Here is a 13,914-nt window from a genome sequence, read left to right as displayed (position 1 = left end):
TTACTGGGTATATACCCAAAGGACTATAAATCATGCTGCTATAAAGACACATGCACACATATGTTTATTGTGGCACTATTCACAATAGCAAAGACTTGGAACCAAGCCAAATGTCCAACAATGATAGACTGGATTAAGAAAATGTGGCACATATACACCATGGAATACTATGCAGCCATAAAAAATGATGAGTTCATGTCCTTTGTTAGGGACATGGATGAAGCTGGAAACCATCATTCTCAGCAAACTATCGCAAGGACAGAAAACCAAAAACTGCATGTTCTCACTCATAGGTGGGAATTGAACAATGAGAATACATGGACACAAGAAGGGGAACATCGCACACCAGGACCTGTTGTGGGGTGGGGGGAGAGGGAAGGGATAGCATTAGGAGATATACCTAATGTTAAATGAGGAGTTAATGGGTGGAGCACACCAACATGGCACATGTATACATATGTAACTAACCTGCACGTTGTGCACATGTACCCTAAACCTTAAAGCATAATAAAAAAAAGAGCTCCTTCAACTCAATACTAAGAAGTCAAACAACACAGTAAAAAAAATCAAAGATTTGAACAGATACTTCACAAAAATACATGTATGAATGGCCACCAAGCATATTAGTAGTCATCAGGGAAATGAAAAATAAAACACAATGATATAGAACTACATACCTATTAGAATGACTAAAATTAAAAAGAATGTCTAGCCAAATGTTGGCAAAGATGTGGAAGAACTTGAACTTTCATACACTAGTGGTAGGAATAAGAAAAAAATGATACAACCATTTTGGAAAACAGTTTGTCAGTTTGTTATAAAGGTAAACATATACTAAACATACAACCTAGCAATCCCACTCCTAGATATTCACCCAAGAAAAATGAAAATATATTTCTACTCAGATGTACATATTTGAGTACTCAAAGATATGTATATTTTTGATTAATGGTAGTCAAAAACTAGAAATTAATGGTAGTCAAAAGACTGGAAACAACTCAAATGTCCATCAATATCTGAATGAATATATGAATAGTAGTATATTCAATGGAATACTAGTCAGAAATGAAAAGGAATGAACTACTGACATATAAAACGACATGGATGAATCTCAAAAACATTATGCTGAATCCCCCAAAAAGCCAGATATTAAGAGTACATGTTATACGATCTCATTAATATGAAATTCTAGAAAAGACAAACTTACATCTATAATGACAGAGGGCAGTGATTGCCTGGGGCCAAGGATCAGGGTAGAGAATGACTGGGAAGGGGCACAAGAAACATTTTGGAGTAATTGAAGTCTAGATCTTGATTGTGGTGGTATTTATACAGCTATGTACATTTATCAAAACTCACTCACATGTACTTAAAATGGGTTTGTTTTACTGTAGATAAATTATACCTCAATAAACTTGATTTTAAAAAGTAGTTTCATGCTAACAAAAATAAAAAATATAGGTGAAATCAGATTTTCTTCGACCTCTGACATCAGGGTTCACTGTCTACTCCAAGGTGGGCTAGATTTCCTGCTTGTTGTCCACAATACAGAATTTACCTATTTTGTGACCTCATAATTTAACATTGTATGCATTATCTCCTTCAAAACCCATTAATCCAACTCTTCTAGCTGTTGGGGGGCCTAAAACTCTTTGAGCTATTACTTGAGCCTCTGTTCTTCTTCCTTTTAATCATGGTGCCAGGAACACCTCATCTATTTCCAAAAATTCGTATACCATCTTCATGGATTTTGTCCACAGGGCATCACATTAAGCATCTCATCTATCCCATGATAACCTGTTTCATATTCATCTTACCCCATCACAGTATGTAATGCCACCAAATAAACAACACAAAGTGGTTATCAAATGTAACTTTTACAAAAGAAAGCTTAGGGTTATCTACACCACTCTTCATCACTTCCTACAGCCATTCTGTTTCCAAAGTCTCCCTCTTTCTTCACTAGAGGACCTCCTACTACATTGTGAAATCTTTGGGGGAAGGGATCATTTATTTTTCAGCATTTTAATCCTCACAGTAACTATAGCAATGCTATAAACTTCGTAATTTCTTAATAACATCAAGCAAATTAGCACATACATAAAACTATCAATGAATCTGCTATAATTACTGCTTCTTCATCAATTTCTACATGACACACTTCAATCTGAGCCCATAACTCTTTTGCATGGATATTCACACTCTAATAGAAGGTCTTAGGGGACCCAGATAAGTCAATTGCTAGAACTGGTGGCATTTCAGACCTTAGTAAAAGACAGGAAGACCTCTTAGTATCTTTATCCCTGCTTTTAAGGGTTTGCTCTCCCAATACAGAATCCTGTAAACAGAAGGCAGGTCCGTGGTTGTATGAAGAGTACACACCCTGGTAGAGGCTTTACTCTGCAGATGCCATGATTTATTCCTCTGTGATTAACAGGCAGAGTTAGATGTGATAATATACGGGGAAGCCCTTTGTAAATGCAACACCAACAGATATAAAAGATTATTTCCTAACTTACAGTAGGTAGGGAGGCATGCATTTGCTCAGAGATGGCAAATAGATTCCCCCTTCTATAATAATTTGCCTAAAGTACAGCCTTAGGGAAAGCTCACAGAAGTTTTCACTGTGCCCAGGACGGAGCTTGCAGATTACATACCCCACATGATCTCTAAATTCCCATTCAGCTTTCAGGCATGATTCTAACCTCATCAAAACCACACATTTTATGGCTTTGCACATACCATTATCCACATTATTCAAGTCCTTCCAAGCCTTCTAAATCCTAACTCTCCTTTCTCACTACTTCTGATGTAACACAGATTAATCTTACAAATTGAGAAGCCTTTTCTACCAGCTTCTCTGTGTTCTCTCTTGAATGCAGAGATACAAACTACTCTCAGGGTTCAACACTCCTCCTCCATCACTCCGAGAAGCAGAAGAATTGGCATTAGTATGGAATCAATGCCAAATGGTCCACATGTTAAGAAGCGGTACAGTTAAAGTTCTTGGATCTTTGAGCACACTTTGTGTGCTCCTTTTGGTTTCCTCTATTTGCATCACTAGAAGTTACTGGTCCTCCTTTGAATTGCCTACTCCCATATGTGAAAAGGCTGTGTCTTGCTTGGCAGGACTCCTGTCTTGTGAGGGTCTAGGCTAGAAGGCAATGCTAGTACACTATCTTTTTCTCCCCCTGGGGTTTGTTTTTCTCATTGCATAGGAATGGCAGGAATCCAAGGATAAAAATTAGGCCTTAGTAAAAGGAGCCCAGGCAGACTTAGTCTAAGTCACAGGCCAGAAGGATAAAGGGAATACCCACTCACAAGTGGTTGAGGCCAACCCAGTAGACCTATAGCTTCCATGGAAGGCTCTGGGGTCAAAGCCCAGCACAAGGAAGAAGGTGCATTTGCTAAGAAGGTCTGCTCTGCAGAACTCTCTGCAGAACCTATGGCAGTGCTAGACAGCTATGGTTGAGGATTGGTGACCTGTCTGGCTACCCCTCAAAATCTCCATCAGAGATACATAACACACAACCTCACCCTCAATCTCATTACTCTGACAGTGACATATACTTCTACCAAGAACACATTTAACAACATTAACCTTTATTCAGATTTCTTACTTATATTCTGCCAAATGTAAGAGATCGAAAGGATGAACTACTAATACCAAAATAGTACACCTGTGGTAGGAAAATACCAATGAAAATCCCAGTTATTTATGAAGCTATGCATATCCCTGATACCCAAAGCATCACACATGAAAACTAACTCCTTCCTCATTACAGGTGACTGGATGCTAATCCATCTTGTTTGGTCAAGCCCTTTAATCTCCAAATGAGATATAAAAGTACCATAATGTTAAAGTAATTTATACAATAAGATACGTTCAAACTTCAGTTCCTGAATCCCCGAGTTCAAGAAATATCTTGGATTTCCAAAGAAATTGCTTACGATGGTGCATATCATCTTGATTACCTGTGGCAGCCTGCAACAAAGGTGCAACATTTAAAAATAGTTATTTCAGTTTCTCCCAATAAACAAAAGCACAACGACTAAAAGAAACACTTAATAAGAACTTATTTACCAAATGTAATTGTTAGGAAACCTTTTAAAGACATATACACAAAAATAAATATATTAGATATAGGAAATAACTGGGTTTAAAATGGAAAAGAAAATAAAAGCCATGGAATTAAACTGAAAGCTTGAAAGTTTCAGGCTCCGGCCAGGCGCAGTACTTTGGGAGGCCGAGGTAGGCTGATCACTTGAGGCCAGAAGTTCACTTCAGGCTGGCCAACATGGCAAAATCCCATCTCTACTAAAAATACAAAAATTAGCCAGGTGTGGTGGCGCATGCCTTAATCCCAGCTATTGAGGAGGCTGAGGCATGACAATCACCGGAACCCGGGAGGCGGAGGTTGCAGTGAGCCAAGATTGTGCCAGTGCACTCTAGACTGGGTGACCAGTGAGAACTCTGTCAAAAAGGGGAGGGGAGGGGAGGGGAGGGGGAGGGGGACAGGGAAGGGGAAAGGGAAGGGGAAAGGGGAAGCGGAAAGGGCAGGGGAAGGGGAAAGGGCAGGGGAAGGGGAAGGGGAAGGGGAAAGGGAAGGGGAAGGGGAAGAGGACAGGAAGGGAAAGAAAGTTTCAAACTCTGAATATATTTCAAAATTGAGAAGTCGTCATAGTAAGCATTATTGTTCTTCTGACATGCTTAAACAGAACAGCCAGACCCTTCTTTCACTTGTGACTTCAAAGAGTAAATAGTGAATATTCATGACAAGACCTATCATGACAAGAAATACATACTCCAGCCACAGCCCCTTCCTTCCTCCTAGGGATTATAGGGTATTAACTAGGTCAGTACAACACCTTCACATTTTTCAGAAACCCAGAGCTACTTCTACAAACTCTGAAGACTCCCTCAACCCACCCACATGGGCAGAATTTAAAGCTCCTGGGGGAAAAAGAAAGGACTAATTTACAAGTTGCTATAAACATAGTTCTTAATGTCGCATTGTTCTAAAATCTAAAAACTCCCCAACTCCTTGGCTTCTATGACAACTGCAGTTCCCTGATTTTCCTCTTAGTTCTTTGATTTCTTCTTCTCAGTCTTTTTAAACGGACTTTTGTCCAACTTCTCTGTAGGCAGTTCTCTGTTTGGTCTTTTTTTCATGCTAAACTCCCTCCTTAAGAGAGGGCTCGCTTACTTTCATGGCTTTAAAAATATCTTCAGGCTTATGTTCCCAGATTTCTATCCTGAACCCAGGCAACTCCTGAGCTCTTGACAAAATTTCCAGTGGATCTAAATGGACATCTACATTAGACCAGTGCTAATACCTCAAACTTAATAAGTCTAAAATCGAATTTAACTTCCTTCCAGAGCCGGCTCTTTCTTTTCTATTGTCTCTTAGGTAACTGCTTCACCTTCTACCAATTACTCCAAACAGAAATCAAGAAACTCCCAAGTCTATTATCAGCATTTATGATGTCTTATATCTGTGTTCTGCATTTCCTTCCCATGCCATGGCCTTCAGGCAAATCCTCTTCCTCCTTCATGCAAATTCCTCCTCATTCCTCCTACACTATCACCAAAAGCCTCTCTGCCCTATTCTCTTCCATCTTGAGCTGATCCCTTACCTTACCATTATTTATCTCCCCTTTACAAAAAAGTTGTTAGGGTCTATGTGGAAAACATAAAATTATTAGCAAAGCACTCAGGACCTTGACAATCTAGCCCTGTTCTCTCTTGGCAGCCTAATCATCTACCATGTTTCTAAACACCCTTCACTCTTGCCATTGCTTGTATATGTTGTTCACCAAGGTTTGGTCTTGAATAATTCTTACCCCACCTTCATATTTGTATTTTTATTCAGTTGTGCCTTATTCATGCCATTCTCTGAGTCCAAAATGAATTCCCCTCTCCTCTACCATAATTGTACTCACCACTCAAGGTTTAGCTCAAACACTAGCTTCTCTGAAATCACTCTTTGCACTCCTACACTATTGCCTGTCCCTGTAAGACAGTATTTATGGGACACTACTCATCATTACAGTTAATTGTTTATGCACTTAAATACCCTACTTGGTGGTAAACCGTTTTAGAGCAAGGACTCTGTCTTGGTAATCACCATATGCCTATACTATTTATCTCTGTGTGTTCATATTAAGTGGACAGGCTTCCATAAATATTTGGTGAAAAAATCTCATCAGTCATCTTTGCTTCTAGGTTATAGTATCTGTTTCTAAATGTAAGATACACTTAAAAAAAAAGTAGTAATAAGTAGACTACATACAGTGTCAACTTCTCTCAAGTAGAGTTTTTCTCCAAGTTTATGAGTATTTATAAAACAAGGCTCCAGGAAACTGATAAACAATTATCCAGCAAAAATTATTTGTTTGTGTGAACAACACTGTATTTATTTTTTATAGTTCCAAATGTAACGAGGATGCATATTCCTTCTTGGTAGGCCATTTTAAAGTCAAACTTCCACAGTAAAAGCACTCTTACACCTTGCCTGTGATCATAAATAAAACATAATATAAATATAGCCTACTACTTAAAAAAGAAAACCAACAACAAAGTTTCTTGAAGACTTGATTGTGACCATTATGGGGCCATTTGAGTAGAAAGACTAACCAAAACTCAAACCTTTCACAGTTAGACAGTGGATACATTCAAATAGGCTAATATCCAAACACAGACAATACAAAGAATTAAAAAAACTTCTTTCCTTGCTGAATATTCTCCTTTTGCCCCTTCAGAATCATTCTCTCCCCTTCTCTTCTCTGCTGGGCTCTGCCCTGAGAGGCTGACCTGCACAGCCTGCATCAACTGGGCTCCCTTACCTTCTGGATTCTCGTAGGTTTGGCCAAGGGGAGGCAAGAGATCAGAGGGTAGGAGGAGAGCAAAGTTGGGGCATTCATCTCCTTGGATTCTTCCCTGACAAACCACAAGCAGCAGCTGCATTCCTGCTCCAGCTGGGCATTCCCTCCGTTATATGTTCAGCTCCTGCTAGTTTCCAGGAACATGATTCCCTCCTCTTGCCCTTACATGCTGGGGGTAGTGATAGTTTCCCACTGTTGCTAGCCCAGGAACACTTTATTATCCCTTTTTGATTATCCTTAACTCTGCCACGCTTTAGTATTCATTAAACATAGTGACAATACTTAAAAAGGAATTTGGCTAGACAGTTTATGATAAAATCTCAGCAATTAAAAGCAAAACACTTATATATACAAGAGGGAAAACACTATATTGCCAAGAGAAATGAAGAAGTACACAGAGAATAAAAAATAAACTTGAGAGAAAAAGAAAAATGCATGCAGATAAGTTTTTAAAAATAATTTTATGATAAATTCCTGAACATAAATTGCATAGTTATTCTTAGTTTGGGGTGTGATTTGTTTTAACTACTTTCAAAAAGCTAGGTAGCTTCAATGAACAGAAAATACGCAGACCAGAATTAATATTGATAAGAAAGTTTTCTTTAATCTTCATTCTAAACTATTTATTTCTCACTATCTATATTTTTAAAAAGCCCTGCTACTGTTCTACTCTTGCAGTCTGAGATACTATCTCAAACTTGTATTTCTACTGCCTTCCATATTCCATACCTTCCCTGTTCCGGGGAGCTCTGCTTTTGTTGCTTATACGTATGTATCATATTCTACTTCTAAAACACATACAATGGTAAGCAGCCCCTAAAATAGTCCCCAATAATCTGAGCCCCTGCTATTTATGTAATTGCTTCCTTGAATATGGGCTGGACCAAGTGACTTGCCTCTAACAAATAAAGCATGGATAAAGTGATTATTCTGGAGTTACAAGAAGACTATGGCTTCCATCTTAAGTACTCTGTCTTGCTCTCACATTTGCTTGTTCTAAAGGAAACCAGCTGCCATGCTGTAAGCTGCCCTATGGAAGCTTATGTGGCAAGGAACCAAGGGAGGCCCCCAGACAACAAACAGTGAGAAATTCAGGCTCTCTGTCCAATATCCCACAAGGAATTAAATTCTGCCAACAACCACATGAGTGAGCTTGAAAGTGAATCCACCCTGTCAAACCTTCAGATGAGCATTCAGCCATAGCCACCATCCTGATTGTAACTTCATCAGAGCTATTGAGTCAGAAGCACCCAGGTAAATTGTGCCTGGGTTCTTTTCTTTTCTTTTCTTTTTTTTTTTTTTTGTAAGACAAGACAGAACTTCACTCTCTCGTTAGAGTGGAGTGGCGTGACATCGGCTCACTGCAACCACCGCCTCCCAGGTTCAAGCAATTCTCCTGCCTCAGCCTCCTGAGTAGCTGGGACTACAGGCATGTGCCACCACACCCAGCTAATTTTTGTATTTTTAGTAGAGATGGGGTTTCACGATGTTGATCAGGATGGTCTCCATCTCTTGACGTCGTGATCCACCCACCTTGGCCTCCCAAAGTGCTGGGATTACAGGCGTGAGCCACTGTACCTGGCCTGCCTGGGTCCTTAATCCACAAAAATTATTATACAAATATTTACTGTTTTAAGCTGCTAATTTTTAGGGTATGTTGTTATGCAGCAATCGATAACCTAATAGACATACTGATCCAGACACCTCACCTTGTTTTTTAAAATGGACACTCCTATAGAAATACAATTTGTAGAATCTAATAGAAAAGCACCAAGGGAAAAATACAAAAATTTAAAGCATCAGAACACATGGTCTTTCCTAAAAAAAAAAATAATAATAATAATGTTAAGAAAGGGCAGGAAATAGAAAGAAAGAAAACTAGCAAAAATTAGAAATTGTTCCAAAAGGAAGCAATAGAAATGAAAGGCTAAAACCGATGGATAAAGGAAAACTAGGGCTAAGATTTTAAAAGGTTTAAATGAGCAATTAAAATGTAAAGCATTCAAATAAAAAGAAAAAAGTCTTAGAAAAAAATGTGATTTTTAAAAAAATGTTTTGTCTAGTTCTACTTTTCCCATCAAAAATCAAATGAGAATAGGGCCAACCAATACTAGAATTTTAAGAACAGAAAATTGTGTTAAACTAAGGAAGGGAAACAATTAATGAAAGATAACATAAAAAGCTAGATATATTTCAATCTGTAGATTTGGATGACTTCCTTTTGGTATACTAAAATAAACTGCATATGTCTCTTGAAAATCACTTGTTATAATTGTTTAAAACAAAGCACTTCCAATGTATATAAAGTATCAGTATATTATGATTATGATTGATTATGACTATTAAACAAAGATAGTCCTAGACCTAAAACTTACTGATTTAATATAAGCTTAACTTTAATGATGGGGGTATCACCAAAAAACTAGTTAAATAAAATATATATCTCAGAACTATTAGATGGGCATTTGAAAGACTGGAAAGCTAATATTCGGAGCTTATCAATAAATCAGTTTCAACCTGTAAGAATATAATGTTCCAAGATGAACAGGCTTCAGGTTAGAGTATAATGAGATTAAGAATTGCCATTGGCAAAATATGCTCTTTATAATTAGATAGTGGTATCGAAGTAGGGCCACAATGGGAAGAACATTTATTCAGAAAGACACTTATATATTGGAACTGGTAGGGAAATGCAAAAATAAATTCCGTATAATAAACACATATGAGGTTGGATTTGCAAATCACACAGTCAAAATTACCCTTAATATTCCTTAGAAAAGCTCATGGAAACAAAGATTGCAACATCGCTCAATGAGTCCAACTCAGCCAGTCCCTCCTCCAGTACTAGAGCAGATCTTTATTTTTCTGCTGTGAACCAAATGAATAAGTTGGATCATATTTTATAAAATCATTTATCTTTCAACACCAAAATCACACCCAGCATGGCAAGAGGCTCCCAACATGAGACACACAAGGCAACCGATATAACTGAGGAACAGCAGGTTCACATCTCACATCTCAGGCTGGCTCCAGGAATAGCATAGGGAACCACTCATATTGTGAAAGATAGATTCTCATATTGTGAAAAATAATTTCATTTTCTCTCTCTCTCTCTATCTATCTCTCCTTCCTTCACTCCCTCCCTCTCTCTTTCTCTCTCTCCCTCTCCCCCCATAATATAATGTGCACATGATAATAAGACACTGCAATTGAGCATGATAGAAGATCTAGTTATAAGTGCAGCTATCAATAATGTAGCACTGATACCTTAACAAGGCAAGGTCAATAAGAATTTGGTCCACTGGCTTGAGTTCATCTTCCCAATACAAGAGTCTATAGCCATACTCTTTACCACCTGTTCCTCTTCCACACTTGGATTATACCAACTACTCATCTACCTGGGGGACAGACACATCAAGGGACATAGAAACAGCACTGCTCAAAAAGTCAAGAGAACTGGCTCTAGATCAGCTCTACCCTACACTAGTTGCATGAACATGAGCATGTTCCATAATTCTTCTAGGCTTCAGCTTTCTCTTTTTAGAAATACATTATTCTAGACAGTCATGTGTCTAAGATAATTTTCAGCTCTGGATCACAACTTTATTTCCCCCTACATCATGTTTTGAAGGTGTTTTGTGTGTGTGTGTGTGTGTGTGTGTGTGTGTGTTTTTACTGGTTCCGTAATAAATCTCTTGTGAAGTGTTACAGCCTAATGCTTAAGAGCCTGGGCTCTGAAGTCTGGTAGACCTGGGTTCAAATCCCAGAGCTGTCATTTTCTAACTGTGACAACAGGCAAGATGCTAACCTCTCTGAGCTTCTGTTTTCCCTTCTAAAATGGGGACAATAATATTCCTTTTTGCAATAGGATTGCTACGAAGATAAATTAGATAATATACATAAATCACCTAGTATAGTCTAGCATATTGTAAGCTCTAAATAAAGATGATGATGATGATGATGATGATGATGATGATGATGATGATGACGACGATGATGATGATGACGACGACGATGATGATGTTACTGGATAAAAATTTATTAAATGTCTAGACGGCTAGGGTGATGCTCCAGACCTTACTCTGTAAATAAGAATAGGAAGCAAATGATTCCCAGGATATCAAAGCAATATCCTTGCTTCATTATTTCCTTATGCCAGGCTATAAAATTCCCTAAATCAAATTCTGTCCAAGGTATCGTGTCTACTCTGAGTTTCACAGCCTAGGACAAGCTTCTGAAGTATGGACAGTGGTCTGTGCTTACGCAGAAATAGAAAATCCGTTTAAATGGAGATTATTTGCTTATATGAGAAAAAGTCCAGTAAGGCTATATGAGATTTATCCTGCTCTATAAATCACACCCTCTCTCGTATCAAATTAAAAATAAAGTTTAAAAGGTAGATTTAAAAATGAAGGGAAGAAAAAGAGGGGGAAATGTTTAGAATTTAAAATCTACTTATAGAAATGTTAAGGAGCAGAACTTATAAGTCACATAAGAGAGTTAATTAAAACAAATTATTTGAAAACGTATTGTGATTTTAAAAAGCATAATTATCATGTTTCTTTTGGTTAGCTTCTGTCATTCAAAGAGCAATTTAATCCCAAATCACAGAACCACTTCAATTTAGAAAATATAATTTAGTGCCTACTTAACATGAAAATGATGAGGATAAAGACCTTAATGACGATCCACTTCCACTTAATGAGTAGCAAATATATTTTCTCTTCCTATATGGTTTTCTTAATAAAATATTCATTTCTCTAGCTTACCTTATGTAAGAGTATATAAATATATGTTAATCATTTATTTTATTGGTAAGGCTTCTAGTCAACAGTAGGCAATCAAGAGTTAAGTTTTCCAAGAGCCAAAAGTTATATTTGGATTTTCTACGGCAGCGGGGTGAGCACCCCAACCCCCATGTTGCTCAAGGGTCCACTGTATATGCATTTTTTACTTTAAAAAAAAAAAAAAAAAAAAAAAAGGGATCACCTGGCTTACAAAATGCTCCAACTGATGAGTTTTCCACTCTTTCAACTTCTGGGACATTCTGAGTTTTCATTGCCCCATCTTACCTGTTTGCTCTAACTGGCATGTATTTCAGTATTTTTTTGATCTACATAATGTACTGCTCTAAATCTCAACTAATTTTTTTCTCTAAATACCAAGTTCTTGATTTTTTGTTAGCTTTCACTTCACCAAAGTTACTTGAAAATAAACCCTCTTTCAAAAGAAAATATAGATGAAATCAAACATCTCAAAGCACTAACCTTAATTTGTCTTACTTGTTTGTTTGTCTTTAAGAGATGTGGTCTCACTCTGTCACCTGGCTGGAGTGCAGTGGCGTGATAATAGTTCACGGCAGCCTTAAACTCCTGGGCTCAAGCGATCCTCCCACCTTGGCCTCACAAACGGCTAGGATTACAGGTGGGAGCCACTGCATCTGGCCCCTGTCTTAGCTCTCAGAAGGTAAGAGAGGGCTCAGTTTAAAAGTAACCACTAGAGGGTCTTGTTTTCCTAAACTCACCACAAGGCCCCCAAAACGTTTGCTTTGTCAGTATAGAGTACCTAGAACTAAGAATAAACAGCAGTGAGATACAGCAATACAAACAACAAAACATATCTATTAAATTTTTAAAAGAAAAAGAAACAGAAAAATTAGCAAAAATCTTCCATGGTTAATTTCTTCAAATTGTCATTTTGTTTATAGGAAAATCTGAGCATGTATTGTTCCTGTGGATAGAGTTTTGAATCTAGAATGTGAAAACGTGGTTCTTTTCTGACACTGCCTTCATAGCAGTAGAATGTTCATTTAAGTAGCTACTTCTTAACTTGAATGCTCATTTAAGTTCTTTATGCCTCAGTTTCCTTTGCAACCTCACCCAGATGTGGCAAAGATGAGACAGAGTAAAAAAGATATGAAATATCCTCTTCCTATAGTAAGTTTATAAGAAAGACTTTCAAACAAAGCAAATAACAGAAAGGAATAATGTAGACATGAAACGTCAGAAACCCTTTTCTACAGAAAAGAATCACCTGGAGAACAACTTTTATTTTTCCCTTTTGGCTGTTTACAGAAGATTCCATTTTTCCCTGGGAAGATTTCTTAAACAAAGAAGTCCTCCCTCCCCGCCCCAGTAGAACTGACCTTTCTAACAAGTTCCCTGGTGAGGCTGATGTTGGTGCAGCTCTGTTTGGGAGACCACACTTTGAAAACACTGTTTCAGAATGCTGGATGGTATGCCACGTCCACTATCCAGTTGTCCTCATACCCAGAAGGATTGGCTTAAAGTAGATAACCTACAATCCACACTATTTTCAGTTTTCCCAATCTCTAGCTTTCCTTCAGTTCACTTGGGGTCATTAATTTTTTAATGCCCTAAAGATCTTTTCATTATAAAGTGAAAGATGGATCCTTTTATTATCCATTTTTCCTACAATCTCTAAGCAGAAAGTTTTGAGGTTTTGGTTTTATTTTTTTTTTAATAAAGCTGATTAGCTTCTTGCAGACCCACTCTCATACATTCCTATTAATTCAAAAGCTCACAAAAATCTATACATGGTACCTATCTTTCCTTTTTTGAATCTAGTAATGCCAAGTGCTATAGTACTTAAATACCAAGACATTTTTTAAAAAAGGTAGCTTTCAAATTATTTTATACAAACTTGTGTATCTTGCTTAGGCTATACTATATCGAAGAAACTTAACTGCTCCCCTTCAATCACATATTTTTTCTGATATAAAAGCAACAGACATTCAAATTAGAAAACTTAAGAAATACAGAAACATATATAGCAGTCAATCAAAACTAACCATAATCCCTCTGTCCAAAAATAGTTACGTAAAGTTTTTGGTGTATGTTCTTCCAGTCTTTTTCAATGCATATAAAGATTATACTAAGTAATATTTTACAGTCATGTCCCCCACTAACAAATTGAAAGAACATCATATATGCTTTTAAAAGTACTTAACAGACCCATAATATTTTATTATATGGATGAACCATAATTTAACAGTACATATTATCTAGA

General features: G+C 37.4%; 1 protein-coding gene across 5 annotated transcripts in view; it reads right to left on the bottom strand.

The window, feature by feature from the left end:
* Window positions 1-13,914, bottom strand: part of PPM1L (protein phosphatase, Mg2+/Mn2+ dependent 1L) — a 315,103-nt gene that overhangs the window by 144,390 nt on the left and 156,799 nt on the right. The window contains exon 2 of one of the 5 annotated variants that reach the window (XM_032173927.2): window positions 3,952-3,985. The exons of 3 other annotated variants lie outside the window; for them this stretch is intronic. In XM_032173927.2, the coding sequence (XP_032029818.1) occupies window positions 3,952-3,966 (15 nt within the window). In that variant the 5' untranslated portion in view covers window positions 3,967-3,985. Of the gene's footprint in view, window positions 1-3,951; window positions 3,986-13,914 lie in introns of those variants that run through there. One more of the 5 variants, XM_058426713.1, reaches the window with a different exon arrangement.

Source organism: Hylobates moloch, unplaced genomic scaffold (genome assembly GCF_009828535.3).
Source record: "Hylobates moloch isolate HMO894 unplaced genomic scaffold, HMol_V3 SCAFFOLD_13, whole genome shotgun sequence".
NCBI lineage: Eukaryota > Metazoa > Chordata > Mammalia > Primates > Hylobatidae > Hylobates > Hylobates moloch.
Note: the sequence above shows the minus strand (reverse complement) of the source record. Positions and strands in the feature narration are given on the sequence as shown.